Raw genomic sequence first — 16,346 nt, forward strand, 5'->3', positions numbered from 1 at the left:
TGCCCTCCCGCCTGGCCGGGGGCTCTGCCGTGCAGGGGGCTACGCCAGGCAGACCTCGTCACGTCTTCTCTTCCCGTCCACAGTCTCAGCGACGGCGTTCTATAAGGCACAGCCAGTCATTGAGTTTGTTTGTGAAGTCTTGGATTTTAAAAGTATTGAAGAACAACAGAAACCTCTGACAGATTCCCAAAGGGTCAAGTTTACCAAAGAAATCAAAGGTAAGCAGCTGCCTGCCTTAGACCTGAGGGGCACACGGCCAAGGGGGCCCACATTTCTCCTTAGAGGCGGGGGCAGTCGATGTCAGACTCATCAACACAGGGACAGGGTGGCCCGTGACGTCTGAGCACGGAAGAGAGCAGCCCAGGGTGGCCTCAGGACTTAACCAGCGTCTCAGATGTTCCGGAACATTGGCTCCTCACCACTTGGGGTGTCTGTAATCATCAAGCTTGGTCTCCACTCAAGGAAGTGCAGTCCAGGGCACCGTGGTCGGGCTGGGTCCTCCTGCTTGCTGGAACACCCCGGAGCCCAGCCCTCAGCACCTGTCCTTCCCGGGGGTATACAGAGGCCAGCAGCAGGGTTTTCTGCTAAAAATATCCCCACAGGAAGCACAGAAGGCCATGGGCACGGACACCACGCTCTCAGCAGAGCCCACGTCATCCATTGTCTCTGAGCACAGGCCTCAGGCCTCGTCAGGCCTCAGGCACCCCTGCGGGTGAGACGGCCCAGGCCCTCAGCGTGGGTCTGCAGGTGACGGTCCCCTGAAATCCAGTGGTCTGTCGGTGGGGTGTCGCGACAGGCCAGGCCGAGTCTTGGTGCTGAAGCCCAGCCGCTCTGTGTCCTCAGGTCTAAAGGTGGAGATAACACACTGCGGGCAGATGAAGAGGAAGTACCGCGTGTGCAACGTGACCCGGAGGCCGGCCAGCCACCAGACGTGAGTCTCCCGACTGCCCCCAGCCACCGCGCGCGGGTCCCCCCGGCTCCCCCCAGGCTCCCCCCAGGCTCCCCCCAGGTTCCATCCAGGCTCCCCCCAGGCTCCCCCCAGCCACCAGACGTGAGTCTCCCGACTGCCCCCAGCCACCGGGCGCGGGTCCCCCCGGCTCCCCCCAGGCTGCCCCCAGGCTCCCCCCAGGCTCCCTCCAGCCACCAGACGTGAGTCTCCCGACTGCCCCCAGCCACCGCGCGCGGGTCCCCCCGTCTCCCCCCAGGCTCCCCCCAGGCTCCCCTCAGGTTCCATCCAGGCTCCCCCCAGGCTCCCCCCAGCCACCAGACGTGAGTCTCCCGACTGCCCCCAGCCACCGCGCGCGGGTCCCCCCGGCTCCCCCCAGGCTCCATCCAGGCTCCCTCCAGCCACCTCACACGAGTCCCCCCAGGCTCCCCCCAGGCTCCCCCCAGGCTCCCCCCAGCCACCAGACGTGAGTCTCCCGACTGCCCCCAGCCACCGGGCGCGGGTCCCCCCGGCTCCCCCCAGGCTCCCTCCAGCCACCAGACGTGAGTCTCCCGACTGCCCCCAGCCACCGGGCGCGGGTCCCCCCGGCTCCCCCCAGGCTCCATCCAGGCTCCCCCCAGGCTCCCCCCAGCCACTGGGCGCGGGTCCCCCCAGGCTCCCCCCAGGCTCCATCCAGGCTCCCCCCAGGCTCCCCCCAGCCCCCGCACGCGAGTCCCCCAGGCTCCCCCCAGCCACCGCACGCGAGTCCCTCCAGGCTCCCCCCAGGCTCCCTCCAGCTACCGCACGCGACTCCCTCCAGGCTCCCTCCAGCCACCGCACGCGACTCCCTCCAGGCTCCCCCCAGCCACCAAACATAAATCCCTTCAGACTCCCCCCAGCCCCTCTGGGGCCTTCTCTGTCACTCACAAGTCCAGACTCTGCATGGTGAGTTCTGGAAGTGCCCCTTTGGCTTAGTCGATCCATACTTCACATCGTGGGATGAAATTATGAAATCTGTCCTGTTGGAGGCAGGAGTGGGGATGAGATTGGATGTGGTGGGGTGGGTGGGAACTCCCGGGGACTCCCCAGCAGTTCTCCTTGAATGTCACCAGCGCGACAAGGGCCGTGTGGGCTCACTGTCCAGTCCTCTGCACTGAGCAGGGGCCAGGCGGGGTGGTGGGCGCGAGTGGACACGCCTGGACTCGGCCTCTGCAGGTGCCCCATCACAGCACAGGCAGGTGGGGCCCCCGTCGAGGTAGTAGGTGTCCTGGACGCACGGGTGCCCTGCTGTCTAAGCGTGTGGCCCCCTGCACCCGACCTGGAGGCCTCCTGGGTCTAGTGAGGACTTGAGTTTATTTTGTGGTCATTCCAGGAGAAGCACCGGTGTGTCTCTGGGCACCGCTTATAGCAGGGCGCCCAGGGCCTCGTGCAGCAGGCGGCCAGGGTGGGCCTGTGTCCTGGTCCCCGTGCCCGGCACCCTTGTCCCCAGCCCAGCCTGTGTGACTGCAGAGGTCCAAGCAGACTCGGCTTATCCCTTTTGCCATCCTGTCTGGAAGGTCTCAGATTGTCTGGGGCGGGCTCTTGGAGCACGCAGCCTGCGAACAACTTTCAGAGTCAGTGAGAGGCGGCCTGGAATGCGCACGGGCCGTTCTTCCTGGCTTTGCCTTTGTCCGGATCCTTTCCATGTCCCCTAGATGTAGGTGCCTCTTGTGCTTGCTGCTTATCGTGAGCGTGGGGGTATTCTTCTCTTTCTGACTCTGGAGATTAAAGTTTGGGACTTGGGGATGTTCCCGATGACCCAGAGGGCATGGTGTGGTTTTGACTGCTTTGGGTGGCCCTCCGCCTCTTCCATCCCTGAGAAAGCAGACCCAGGAAGGCTGCGTGAGCAGGTGCGTGGGGCCCGGGGCGGACTCTAGGCCTGAGCTGTCTCTCTCCCGTAGGTTCCCGCTGCAGCAGGAGAGCGGGCAGACAGTGGAGTGCACGGTGGCCCAGTACTTCAAGGACAGGCACAAGCTGGTTCTGCGCTACCCCCACCTCCCGTGTTTACAAGTCGGACAGGAGCAGAAACACACCTACCTTCCCCTGGAGGCAAGCCCCCGCCCTCTGTCCCTGTGGGCTGGGCCAGACTTTGTGACTCCCGCCACTGTGGGACCTCGGGCAGGTTCACAGACGTGGTCCAGCCTCAATTTTCACATTAATAAGATGGATTTGGTAACTCACAGGATTTGTGTGAAGGTCAGGATCATGTGTATGTGTGCCCAGCAGACCCCTGGCACAGGAAGTGTAAAATCCACTACTGGTTTGAAAAATAATTGCCTGGGAAAAGATCAAATGCTGAAATGGAGGCCCGAGTTCTAACTGTTTTCTGTTAGCGTTTTAAATTCTCAGTGCTTGTCTGGTTGCTCGAACATCTGGGCCATGGTTGGGTTTTTCCCGTCTGTGCCCAGAAGGTAGACAGCTTCCCTTCCCAGGAAGCTCTGCTTACGCTCCTGTCTGAGGACTGGGTCCACACAGCCGTGCTGAAGCCCCAGGCCCGCCCGCCCTGCGGCCGTGTTGGTCCCCTGCGCTGTCCCTAGGCTGTGTCTGTGTTACACCGGATTTCCTTGGGGGGTTCTGCTGGAGACTGGAGGGCCTCCTCAGGGCTGCCGTTCCTAGTGGATCTCAGGAACAAATCCCCGCCCCTGCCCCACCAGTGTCTGTGCTCAGCCCCAGACCCGCCCACTCCCCCAGCCCGCTGCTGACCCCAGCTCTCATGTTTCCTCGCAGGTCTGTAACATAGTGGCGGGACAGAGATGTATAAAAAAGCTGACCGACAATCAGACCTCAACCATGATTAGAGCAACTGCCAGGTCAGCCCCCGATCGGCAGGAAGAGATTAGCAAGCTGGTGAGCGTCCCATTGTTGGTGCAGGCCTCGGGTGGGGACAGGGTCCCCGGGCATGGCACCCTGGCGCTCTGGACAGTGGCAGCTTCTGGAAGGAAGCCAACATTGCCCCCCAACTCTGAGCCTCTTCTCTCTTCCCTTTCAAGATGAGAAGTGCCAGTTTCAATACAGATCCTTACGTTCGTGAATTTGGAATCATGGTAAAAGATGAGATGACAGACGTGACCGGACGGGTCCTCCAGCCACCCTCCATCCTCTACGGGGGCAGGGTAGGTGGTAGGCTGGGCGGGGCTGTTCTGTGGGTGTTGGGAGTGTGTGTCCGAATGCTGACCGTGAAGCAAGAGCGTCCAACCCACTTCCTCACCCCTAGAGGTGTAGACCATGGTCAAGGTAGTGTCCTTCCTGCTCCTGTGTGAACCTGTAACAGCTGTTGGGCTTCATAGAGGACTGGTCTCCTTGACCCTTTAAAGTTTCCCGAGACCCCCTTTTGTTTATCTAAAGGTAAACTTTATTACCCCACCAGACTTTTAAAGCCATCGTTCTTTGTGTGTGGGGGACACGGTCAGTGATAAATTGTCCACAAGTTCCTTGCTGCCTCTGCTTTCTAACTGTTGTTTGGGTGGTATTTGGGAATAAGTACCTCAGTTTAGTTAATGCAAATGTTTGGCCTCTGGCTCTGGTCAGTTTGATCCTGACCCTTGAGCCCCTTAGGGCTCATGAGAAATTCTTCTTTTCTGCTGGGGTTTTCTCCAGCAAGGTGGTGGGTAGGCGGGGTTGTGGGGGGTGGGGTAGAGCGCAGCTTCAAAGGTCACAACTTCGGGAATTCCCTGGCAGTCCAGTGGTTAGCACTGGGTACTTTCACTGCCGGGACCTGGGTTTAATCCCTGGTCCGGGAACTAAGATCCTAAAGGAGGAAAGAAGCAAAAGTCATGGTGTTTGTCCATTAGGGAGCACCCGTGGGAACCTGTGTTCCGCTTGACTTGACCCTGTCCCAGCTGGTGGAGTGGGGCCTGTTGCAGGCTTTCATTTTGTTTTGTTTGCAGGTTTTTCCCTTTCTTATTTTAAAACACAAGTTGTATTTCTAAAAATGTTTAAAAGTTCAAAAAATGCAAAGAATTATAGGGGAAAATATCTCTTTTTTCCCTCACGTCCCAGCTGATCTCCCAGGAGGCAGTTCTCTTTGTAAAATCACCCTGGGGATTACCCATGTGTTTTTTTCACTCTTTCTTGTGTGCATAGTAATGTATTAAATACACTTCTATACCTTGTCCTTTTCTAACTTACTGTTTTCTCTTAGATCACAAGGAGGTCTTGGAGTGCGTGTGACACGTGGCTCCCTCATTGTTTTAGAGTGTTGCTAGGTAGTCCCCTGTGGGGGGTACGCCCACCCCCCGCCGGGCCGTGGGTGTTTGGGGCTGCTCCCTGCTCTCTCCAGGAGGCCCCCTGGCTCCTTCTCAACCCCCTTGTGTGCCTGGGAGCCCAGACACTGCCCCCAGGGCACCTTCCTACCTTCCTGCAGCCCAGCAGGGAGGCGGGTTCCCCTTTGCATGCCAGAAGGAGTGAGGCCTGGTAAAGCCAGGACTGCAGATCCTGCGTCTTTAGTGAAGGCAGGAGGCGTCTAGAGAACAAAACAGCTCTTTAACCTTGCAGGAATGTTAGAATCCTAAGGATTCGAAGTTTTTCATGCTTCTAAATGAACAAATTTTTCTAAATCTCTTAAACATAATAGTGGGAGCAAACACGTCTCATCACCGGCCCTACCCATTGTCCTGTCAGACAAAACATTAAATGTCCCCCGGCAACATTCGCTGATGTCTAGGGTCTGACAACAGCCCACACGTGGTGGCGGCTCGCTCTCTTACAGAAGGAGGCTGGCCAGAACAGGGTGCTAGTTTAGAAAAAAATATGAAACATTCATTTCTGTAACGTTTGACTTTTACCGTATATTTGTATTACTTTAGTAAGAAAAATAAAAAAGTGTTTTCCATTAGAAAAATGGAGTAAATGACCGCAACTGAGACACACTGAGCCCCGCAGGGCCTTAGGCCCACGGCTCTGCTCCTTCCAGCGGCCCTTCCTCCCAGTCCCTCGAACTCCAGTGTCACCTGGAGGCAGTTAACAGATTCCTTAGGTGACAGTCAGTGTTGAGCCCTGGTCCTTTCTGGTGGAGAGATGACAGAATCAAGCAGATGCGTTTCTGTTGTTTCTGTTCTCAAATGGGAGTAGCTTGAGCAGTGGCGGGCGGTGGGGAGCAGGACACGGGGGTGTGGCTCGGTCCCCACTCATGGGGCTGGGAGAAGCGCCCTGCTTCCGTGCCCTTCCCTGGCTGCCCTGGCTGCCCTGGCTGGTCCTGGCGGAGGGAAAATCCTTGTTTCTGACACAGGAGGCCTTCCTGTTCCTGCAGGCTACCTGTGAGGGTGGGTGGGGCTCTGGGCCCTCCGTGCTCCCGCTACCCCCCCTCCATCCCTCTGCTTGCCCTCCAGCCACCCTCCGCCCAGCTCACCTCCCCCACCCCCTCTCTCCGTCCCTCCGTCCTTGGTCTGTGCGTCCGCCCAGCCCTCCTGTGAGCACTGGTGCCCCTGTAGGCCCCCACGGCGTGGGGCTACTCAGCACTGGAGGCTGCACACAGGCCCGGTCCTCGGGCGCAGGAGGCTCCCTCTGCTTGGGGACCAGCCACAGTGGGGACAGTGACAAAACCCAGGGTCAGAGGGCTGTTTTCTTCTCATTCTGAACGTCTTGCCATTTGCAGAATAAGGCGATTGCCACCCCAGTCCAGGGCGTGTGGGACATGAGGAACAAGCAGTTCCACACGGGCATTGAGATCAAGGTGTGGGCCATCGCCTGCTTCGCCCCCCAGCGCCAGTGCACGGAGGTGCACCTCAAGTAAGGCTGCCGGCCGGGCTCACGGTCCCGGGGTGGGTGTGGGGAGGCCTGCTCCGAGTGGAGCAGGTGGCAGCCTCCGAGGGGAGGGCGGGGCCTGGCAGAGGGCGTTGCTCAGGGTGGGCCTGTCAGGAAGGGGGAGCTTTGCTTCTCAGACTTGCTGTGGGAGTGAGGGTGCAGAGGTGCAGCAGGTTATGAGAGAAAACAGTAAGTGAGCAAGTGTACGGTGAAAGTGAAAGCTGCTCACTCGGGTCTGACTCTGCGACCCTGTGGCCTGTAGAGTCCATGGAATTCTCCAGGCCAGAATACTAGAGTGGGTAGCCATTCCCTTCTCCAGGGGACCTTCCCGACCCAGAAATAGAACTGGGGTCTCCCGCATTGCAGGCGGGTTCTTTACCAGCTGAGCCACCAGGGAAGCCCAAATATACTGGAGTGGGTAGCCTACCCCTTCTCCAGGGGATCTTCCCAACCCAGGAGTCGAACCTGGGTCTCCCGCATTGCAGGCGGGTTCTTTAACAGCCAAGCCCAATAAGTGGCAAAGGAGAAAGTTGAGTTCACTGAGCTAGCACTGGTTTTAAAAGCACTTTAGATTCATGTTTCTATATCAGACCAACCTGACCCGGTGTCAGACACTTTGAAAGCAGCACCATAAACGTAGTTTGGTTGCCCAGGCTTCTCCAAGCAGCCAAAACCTAACAGGGAATGGAGGGCGTGTGCCTCCCACCTCCCTTGGGAGGGAGTAGGAGGGGCCCTCAGGGCAGGGAGTCGCCGGTGGGCGTCTGAGCCGGCCTTGGTCCCAGGGAGCTGCAGCTCTAGGCGTTCTGGAGAGCTGGCATAAGGGCCGGGGCCCTTTCTCCCACACCGCCGGCAGAGAGAGCGGGGAGGGATGGGGTGTACAGTCTGACCTCAGGCTGCCTCCCCGCTTCTGTCTGGGGCCCTTGTGTCATTTCTCCTGGCGCCAGGTGGCCCCAGGGCAGGTGCACCGTGGGCGTAGACGCAGATTCACGCTTGTGCGTTTCTTCACCTGCACTAACGTACTGGAGGCTGGGCGCTAACTGGCTGGGGTGGGGCGGCGTATCCTCGCTTTATCGTAAAAGGCTGGGATGTTTCTGTCCCTGCGCTAAAATGGAAGCTGTGGCGCGTCTCCCCCGCCCCGCCTGTGACGGCCGCAGCTGCTGGTGCTGCTCTTAGCCGCGGGCTGTCTTGTTTTCTCCCGTGGCCATGTCATCTGAGTCCAAGCTGTGCGCATGGGATAAACCGGGGGAATCCAAAGGGATAGTCAGTTCATGGCTCTCATTGCCCTGACAGTGCTCGGCGTCTGCGGGCAAGTAGGCGGCAGCTGTTTGTGCCCGACTGTAAAAGAACAGTCCTGTCGCTGCCTGGGAGGGTCACAGCTGGTGGGGGCGGCGAGGCCACGATACGGCATCTCCTGTTACATCCTGACTTTTCAGGGACCTGTGTGCTGAGCACGTCGGCAGCCTCTGTACATTGTCTTGTTGAAACACCCTCGTCTCGGGCTTCAGCAGGGACTCAGCTCAATGAAAACGACCTGGGGTCTGGATCGGTTAATATTGCCCTTTCTCAGGGCCTCTCGTGGGTCTGGATCATCGGCACTCTGGGTTCTTCTTCATGTAACGACCCTGCTCCTCCAGGTCCTTCACGGAGCAGCTCAGAAAGATCTCGAGAGACGCGGGCATGCCCATCCAGGGCCAGCCGTGCTTCTGTAAATATGCCCAGGGGGCGGACAGCGTGGAGCCCATGTTCCGGCACTTGAAGAACACATACGCTGGCCTGCAGCTGGTGGTGGTCATCCTGCCGGGGAAGACCCCCGTTTACGGTAGGTCTTGGTGCTGCCCCGGCCCTGGCCCTATGGGTGTGCGGTGCGGCCTCTGCCACACCCAGGAGAGGCCTGTGTCTGAGTGAGACCAGGTGGTGTCTGATTGTGGCATGCACGTGCCCAGGGCCACCTTGGCAGTGTCGTCTGAGGCCCCGGTTCCCCGAGATGGGTGTCCCGAGGGGGTGCGGGATGCGGCAGGCGTGCAGTTACCTTGTCCGCTGCGGACACAGACTTCGGCTGGATGAAGAATGGTCACGCGATATGCACGCAGTAATCCCCTCGGAGGGGCGGGGGCAGTCCTCAGCTCCTATTTGGGACTTGGCCCTCCTCTTGTGAGCCGTGCCATCTTAGAATCCTCTGGGATTTGATCAGAGTCCTTTCTGCCAGAAGGCCGGTTGCACTTCCACCTAGCTCAGAGTTTCCAAGCCCTGGGATGGAGTCCCAGGCCCTGGTGGGGGAAGCTCCCGGGTGTAGGCAAGCGATGGGGAGGTGGGTGCCTGTGGGTCTGCTGGAAGCCCGGTGGGAACCGGAGGCCCTGTGCAGGAGGTGTGTGGGCACCATGGGGAAGAGGGAAGAGAGGCGCGATTGGCTCACTGACTGGCTTCCCCGTCTCCTATGGGCTCTGCATCCAGGAGCAGGAGGAAGCCCAGGTGACTTTTTTCCCAGGGTCTCCCGTCTCTGCTGGCCTGTCCAGAGAGCAGTTGCCCACTCGCTTCACAAGAGAACCCAGAATGGAGGGGGTGTAGGCCTGGAGAGCACTTTGGCGTCGGGTTTGTATTGGCCAGGGACCAAGGATTCAGGGGTTTATATCTTTGATTACTCAAGCACTTGCTTGCTGACCCGAGTGCCTGGTTTCCAGCCTGGCCCTGTGCACACTGCCCTGTGCCCTGGAGAAGTTGCAGGAACGCCCCTGACTGAGAGCAGGCCTCCCTGAGCCGGTGGGGGACGCCCCGCAACTGGCACGGAGCTGGGTCTGGGCTTGGCCGTGTGTGTGTCAGGCGCACGGGGTGGGCAGAGGAGCTCCGGGAAGCCATGCTGAGCACCCCATTCTCTCGACAGCCGAGGTCAAGCGTGTGGGAGACACGGTGCTGGGCATGGCCACGCAGTGTGTGCAGATGAAGAACGTGCAAAGGACCACGCCACAGACCCTGTCCAACCTCTGTCTGAAAATCAACGTCAAACTGGGCGGCGTGAACAACATCCTGCTGCCCCAGGGGAGGTGAGGCTGGCCCTCTGCCATGCACGGGGCAGCTGTGGTGACACCCTGGGCAGGGCGATGCTGGGGTGGCTCTGCTCAGCTATGCCGAGTGCTGTCCCGGGCTTGGCAGGCGCAAGAAGTGAGTAGGACGAGGGTCTTGGCTGCTCCTGGTCTCGGTGTCCAAGGCCCCTGAGGACTGGTGCCGGCCCAAGGAGAAGGGCTTTCTGACCCCATCCGGAGGTGGGTCCCGCATGTGAGATGTGGCAGCTGTGTGGCTAGTGCCGTGTAGACAGGAGGGCCGCACCAGCGCCCCAAGTGCCCTACGGTCAGCGCTAGGACAGGGGGCTTCCAGAGCAGGAGGCGGTGCTGTCGACCCCAGGCCAGGGCCAGGCTCTGGGGGCTGAGCAGCAGTGATACAGCAGAAGGGAGCCCAGAAGGGTGAGGGCCTCATGGAGGAGGTGGCATGGTGCAGACTGGGCACTGGGGCAGGGCTGTGTGGACACCGGGAGCAGCCTGCTCCAGAGGGTGCAGGCCGCGCAAGGGCCTTGGGGCAGCCTGCCTGCTGGGAGCGTGGCGGTCATTCTGCTCAGAGACCGAGGGGCGAGCCTGGGGGCCTGGCACTCGCTCCAGGGGAACGCAGCCACTGGGGAGGTTCACAGGAGCAGCCCTGCTGACCTTGTTCTGAAAGGCGACCCCAGCTCTGGACAGACAGGAGGGCTAGGCCCGCCGGCATCGTCCCAGGAGAGCCGCTGGTGGGAGCTAGGCCGGGGGAGCCCAGAGCCGTGGGTGTTTTGGCAATGGAGCTGCCCGGCTCGCTGAGAGGAAGGGTTTGGTCTGTGAGTGGAAGAGGAGAGTCTAGATTGCCCCACCCTGGGCTCTGGGAGCGATGAGGTGACGCCAGCTGAAGCAGGGGTGCAGGGGCGGGCTGGGGGGAGCCTGTGCTGGAGAGGCTTGTTTAGGGCTCCTCACGTGCGGGTGGTAGTTAGAGCTTGTGGGCTGGAGAGCACCCCGGGGTGCAGTGTAGACAGGAAGGACAGCCAGGCCTGGGCCCTGGGGGGTGCAGGGTTGGAAGGTCGTGGAAGCGAGGCGACAGCTCTGGAGCCCAGGAAAGGGTGGCGGGGAGCCCGTGCATGGCTGCCACACAGCACCGACCAGCCAGGTGTGGCGAGGTGTGAGGCTCTCGGCCGCAGGGCTGGGGGACGTGAGCAGGGTGCAGGTGACCCTGCAGAGAGCAGTCCTGTTGCCATGGCAGCATGAGGCCCGGTCTGGAGGCAGGAGACGGGCTCAGCTAATCCCAGAGCTCTGCTGCCAGGCGTGCCGGGGAGCCGGGGGGGCAGAGTGGACTGTCCAGTGGCTGCTGTGGTTGTGCCAGTTCAAAGTGTGAGTCAGAACTGCGTGTGTGGGTGCACCCGGGACCCATCAGAGGAAGGGGAGGGCAAGAGGAAAAGCTGTGGGGCCTGGGGGGCTCGGTGCAGGGCACTTGGGCAGCACGTGAGTCCGGGAGGAGAGAAGGATGAGGCATCAAGAAGGCTTTCGGTCGCACAGCCAGTGAGGCTGGGGCCCACCAGCTGTTGGAGAACGGGGCCCCCAACACTGCCTCTTTGGGGGGGTGACTGCTGGAGTGTGGCCAGCATTTAGAAGACCCTGGGAGAACAGCCTAGCTCCATGCTTCCCCACTGGGACACATTCACCCCCTCGAGAATATGTGGCTGTGTCTGGAGACACTGGGGTGCTGGGTAGAGAGCGATGAGGCTGCCAGGCGCCCTGCAGTGTGGCCGCAGGTCCAGGGTTGGCTGCAGACCTTGGACTCTGTGGACGCAACTATCTCGGAAACGTTCGGTCACCTCCCCGGGGAGAGCCCTCCCGTCCCTGGGCGCAGCCTCAGCGGCTGTCCGCACCTGACCTCCCTCGTGCAGTGTGCGCTGCCTGCAGCCTCTCCCGCTCTGGGTCACTCTGCAGCAGGTCTCACCCCGAGCCTCTTTGTCCCCATCAGACGTTCTCTGTCTGTGTCAGAGAGATAAGGAGTCTTTAAAGCAGAGCCCCAGAGTAGGGCTGGTGCCCATGTCCTGAGAGGTCCGGGCGGCGTCCCCAAGCCGTGGCCCCTTACACTTGCTTCCCCCGCAGGCCTCCAGTGTTCCAGCAGCCCGTCATCTTTCTGGGGGCAGATGTCACTCACCCCCCCGCCGGGGATGGGAAGAAGCCATCCATTGCTGCCGTGAGTATCGCTTCCCACAGTCCCTCTGTCCATGTGCGTTCCTACCTGTCCAGCATCTCTGTGATTGTCTGATTAGCGATGAAAGCACAGTGGTTTGGCCCAGTGCGGTCCTGTGCCCAGCCTGCTGACTTGTTCCCACTGGTTGGCACCTGCAGGCAACTGCTTTCAGGCCAGCTTTCCTGGGGTACACTCCTCACTGCTGGGGGTGGGAGCCTTGGGGTGTTGCGTGTGGCTGTGCACCTGGCTTGGGGAAAACAATGTGCTTAGTAGAGTTTTGCGCACTGTCAGGCTCTCCAGGGGCCACCTCTGGGCTGATGTAATTCAGCCTCATCTGATTATAAGTGGAAGAGGGGTTCTGAACAGTCGTTGAGTTTTTTATTAGGTCCCTTGGGCAAACTTACATTCTTGGGGACGCATTCATATACACCAGGGCCGCACACACAGAAGACGCGTAAAGGTGGTGGGTTTGCCCGTGACTGGCCCTCGGGGCGCCTGCTGACCCCGCTGCCCTGCAGGTCGTGGGCAGCATGGACGCCCACCCGAACCGCTACTGTGCCACCGTACGCGTGCAGCAGCACCGGCAGGAGATCATCCAGGACCTGGCGGCCATGGTGCGCGAGCTGCTCATCCAGTTCTACAAGTCTACGCGCTTCAAGCCCACCCGCATCATCTTCTACCGCGACGGTGTCTCCGAGGGGCAGTTCCAGCAGGTGGGCACTGCCTCGCTGCCTCCGCCCTCCTCTCTGTGTCTGCACTTCCCCGTCCCTCTGCAATAGGGCGTTTCGGGTTTCTGTTCTGCCTCCAGGTTTATCTGGTCACTGTGTAGTAGGGGTGGGGCGTGCAGGGTGGTCAGGACCCTGCAGCAGGACGGGAGGAGAGGCGGGGGCAGGGGCCGGGGTTGGGCGAGGCCAGTCCAGCAGGTTCAGTCCAGCACGCACCAGACAGGGCCTGTTCCGGCTCCACACTTTGCCTTCTAGGCTGTGGGGAGTCTGGGCTAGGGGACACATTCTGGAGGCCACCTCTACAGGGGAAGGGAGAGGAGAGACAGGGGCCAGTATCCTTGTACCCCAACCCCTGGTGCTACTCAGATAATGGTGGGCGTCACAGCAGGTTTCAAGGTGGGAATGCTTCTATTTTCAGTTCAGTCCAGTCGATGAGTCATCTCTGACTCTCTGTGACCCCATGGACTGCAGCACACCAGGCTTCCCTGTCCGTCACCAACTCCCTGAGCTTGCTCAAACTGATGTCCATCAAGTCGGTGATGCCATCCAACCATCTTACCCTCTGTCGTCCCCTTCTCCTCCTGACTTCAGTCTTTCCCAGCATTAGGGTCTTTTCCGATGACTCAGTTCTTTGCATCAGGTGGCTAAAGTTTTGGACCTTCAGCATCAATCCTTCCAATGGATATTCAGGACTGATTTTCTTTAGGATTGACTGGTTGGTTCTCCTTGCACTCCAAGGGACTCTCAAGAGTCTTCTCCAGCACCATAGTTCAAAAGCATCAATTCTTCGGCATTCAGCTTTCTTTGTGGTCCAACTCTCACATCCATACATGACTACCGGAAAAACCATAGCCTTGACTAGACAGTTCTTTGTCGGCAAAGAATAGCTCTGCTTTTTAATATGCTGCCTAGGTTGGTCATAGCTTTTCTTCTAAGAAGCAAGCATCTTTTAATATCATGGCTGCAGTCACCATCTGCAGTGATTTTGGAGCCCCCAAAAATAAAGTCTCTCACTGTTTCCATTGTTTCCCCATCTATTTGCCATGAAGTGATGGGACCAGATGCCATGATCTTAGTTTTCTGAATGTTGAGTTTTCAGCCAGCTTTTTTCACTCTCCTCTTTCACTTTCATCAAGAGGCTCTTCAGTTCCTCTTTGGTTTCTGCCATAAGGGTGGTATTATCTGCATATCTGAGGTTATTGATATTTCTCCCAGCAATCTTGATCTCAGCTTGTGCTTCTTCTAGCCCAGCGTTTCTCATGATGTACTCTGCATGTAAGTTAAATAAGCAGGGTGACAATATACAGCCTTGACATACTCCTTTTCCTATTTGGAACCAGTCTGTTGTTCCATGTCTGGTTCTAACTGTTGCTTCCTGACCTGCATAGAGATTTCTCAGGAGGTAGGTTAGGTAGTCTGGTATTCCCATCTCTCTAAGAATTTTCCAGTTTGTTGTGATCCACACAGTCAAAGATTTTGGCATAGTCAATAAATCAGAAATAGATGTTTTTCTGGAACTCTTTTGCTTTCTCAATGATCCAACGGATGTTGGTAATTTGATCTCTGGTTCATCTGCCTTTTCTAAATCCAGCTTGAGCGTCTGGAAGTTCTCAGTTCACGTACTGTTGAAGCCTGGCTTGGAGAAGTTTGAGCGTTACTTTGCTAGCGTGTGAGATGAGTGCAATTGTGCAGTAGTTTGAGCGTTCTTTGGCATTGCTTTTCTTTGGGATTGGAATGAAAACTGACCTTTTCCAGTCCTGTGGCCACTGCTGCGTTTTCCAAATTTGCTGGCATAGTGAGTGCAACACTTTCACAGCATCATCTTTTAGGATTTGAAATAACTCAACTGGAATTCCATCACCTCCACTAGCTTTGTTCATAGTGATGCTTCCTAAGGCCCACTTGACTTCGCATTCCAGGATGTCTGGCTCTAGGTCAGTGATCACACCATTGTGGTTATCTGGGTCATGAAGATCTTTTTTGTACAGTTCTTCTGTGTATTCTTGCCACCTCTTCTTAATATCTTCCGCTGCTTTCAGGTCCATACCATTTCTGTCCTTTATCGAGCCCATCTTTGCATGAAATGTTCCCTTGGGATCTCTAATTTTCTTGAAGAGATCTCTAGTCTTTCCCTTTCTATTGTTTTCCTCTATTTCTTTGCATTGATCACTGAGAAGGGCTTTCTTATCTCTCCTTTCTATTCTTTGGAACTCTACATTCAGATGAGTACATCTTTCCTTTTCTCCTTTGCCTTTAACTTCTCTTCTACTCTCAGCTATTTGTAAGGCCTCCTCAGACAACCGTTTTGCCTTTTTGCATTTCCTTTTCTTGGGGATGGTCTTGATCACTGCCTCCTATAAAATGTCACAAACTTCCATCCATAGTTCTTCAGGCACTCTATCAGATCTAATTCCTTGAGTCTATTTGTCCCTTCCACTGTATAATTGTAAGGGATCTGATTTAGGTCATACCTGAATGGTCTGGTGGTTTTCCCTACTTTCTTCAATTTAAGTCTGAATTTGGCAATAAGGAGTTCATGATCTGAGCCACAGTCAGCTCCTGGTCTTGTTTTTGCGGACTGTATAGAGCTTCTCCGTCTTTGGCTGCAACAAATATAATCAGTCTGATTTCGGTGTTGACCATCTGGTGATGTCCATGTGTAGAGTTGTCTCTTATGTTGTTGGAAGAGGGTGTTTGCTGTGACCAGTGCATTCTCTTGGCAAAACTCTGTTAACCTTTGCCCTGCTTCATTTTGTACTCCAAGGCAAAACTTGCCTATCACTCTAGGTATATCTTGACTTCCTATTTTTGTATTCCAGTCCCCTATGATGCAAAGGACATCTTTTTTGGTGTTATTTCTCAAAGATTTTGTGGGTCATCACATAACTGTTCAACTTCAGCTTCTTCAACATTCATGATTGGGGCATAGACTTGCATTACTGTGATGCTGAATGATTTGCCTTGGAAACGAACAGAAATCATTGTGTCATTTTTGAGAGTACATCCAAGTACTGCATTTTGGACTCTTTTGTTGACTATGAGGGCCACTCCATTTCTTCTAAGGGGTTCTTGCCCACAGTAGTAGATATAACGGTCATCTGAATTAAATTCACCCATTCCGGTCCACTTTAGTTTGCTGATTCCTAGAATCTCGACGTTCACTCTTGCCATCTCCTGTTTGATCGGTTCCAATTTGCCTTAATTCACGGACCTAACATTCCAGGTTCCTATGCAATATTGTTCTTTACAGCATCGGACCTTGTTTATATCACCTGTCACATCCACGATGTTGTTTTGCTTTGGCTCTGTCTCTTCATTCTTTCTGGAATTATTTCTCCACTGATCTCCAGTAGCATACTGGGCACCTACCAACCTGGGGAGGTAATCTTTCAGTGTCATATCTTTTTACCTTTTCATACTATTCATGGTCTTCTCAAAGCAAGAATACTGAAGTGGTTTGCCATTCCCTTCTGCAGTGGACCACCTTTTGTCAGAACTCTCCATCATGACCTGTCCATCTTGGGTGGCCCTACACAGCATGGCTCATAGTTTCATTGAGTTAGACAAGGCTGTGGTCCATGTGATCAGTTCAGTTAGTTTTTCGTGATTGTGGTTTTCATTCTGTCTGCCCTCTGATGAAGAAGGATAAAAGGCTTATGGAAGCTTCCTGATGCGAGAGACTGACT

General features: G+C 56.8%; 1 protein-coding gene across 3 annotated transcripts in view; it reads left to right on the forward strand.

Moving 5' to 3' along the window:
• Positions 1–16,346, forward strand: part of AGO2 (argonaute RISC catalytic component 2) — an 82,270-nt gene that overhangs the window by 57,897 nt on the left and 8,027 nt on the right. For all 3 annotated transcript variants that reach the window (XM_052652001.1, XM_052652003.1, XM_052652002.1), the window contains exons 6-15: positions 84–218; positions 844–931; positions 2,866–3,013; positions 3,692–3,811; positions 3,955–4,077; positions 6,558–6,691; positions 8,341–8,525; positions 9,585–9,744; positions 11,848–11,938; positions 12,454–12,648. In XM_052652001.1, coding sequence (XP_052507961.1) covers positions 84–218; positions 844–931; positions 2,866–3,013; positions 3,692–3,811; positions 3,955–4,077; positions 6,558–6,691; positions 8,341–8,525; positions 9,585–9,744; positions 11,848–11,938; positions 12,454–12,648 — 1,379 coding nt within the window. The remainder of the gene's footprint in view (positions 1–83; positions 219–843; positions 932–2,865; positions 3,014–3,691; positions 3,812–3,954; positions 4,078–6,557; positions 6,692–8,340; positions 8,526–9,584; positions 9,745–11,847; positions 11,939–12,453; positions 12,649–16,346) is intronic.

Source organism: Budorcas taxicolor, chromosome 14 (assembly GCF_023091745.1).
Source record: "Budorcas taxicolor isolate Tak-1 chromosome 14, Takin1.1, whole genome shotgun sequence".
NCBI lineage: Eukaryota > Metazoa > Chordata > Mammalia > Artiodactyla > Bovidae > Budorcas > Budorcas taxicolor.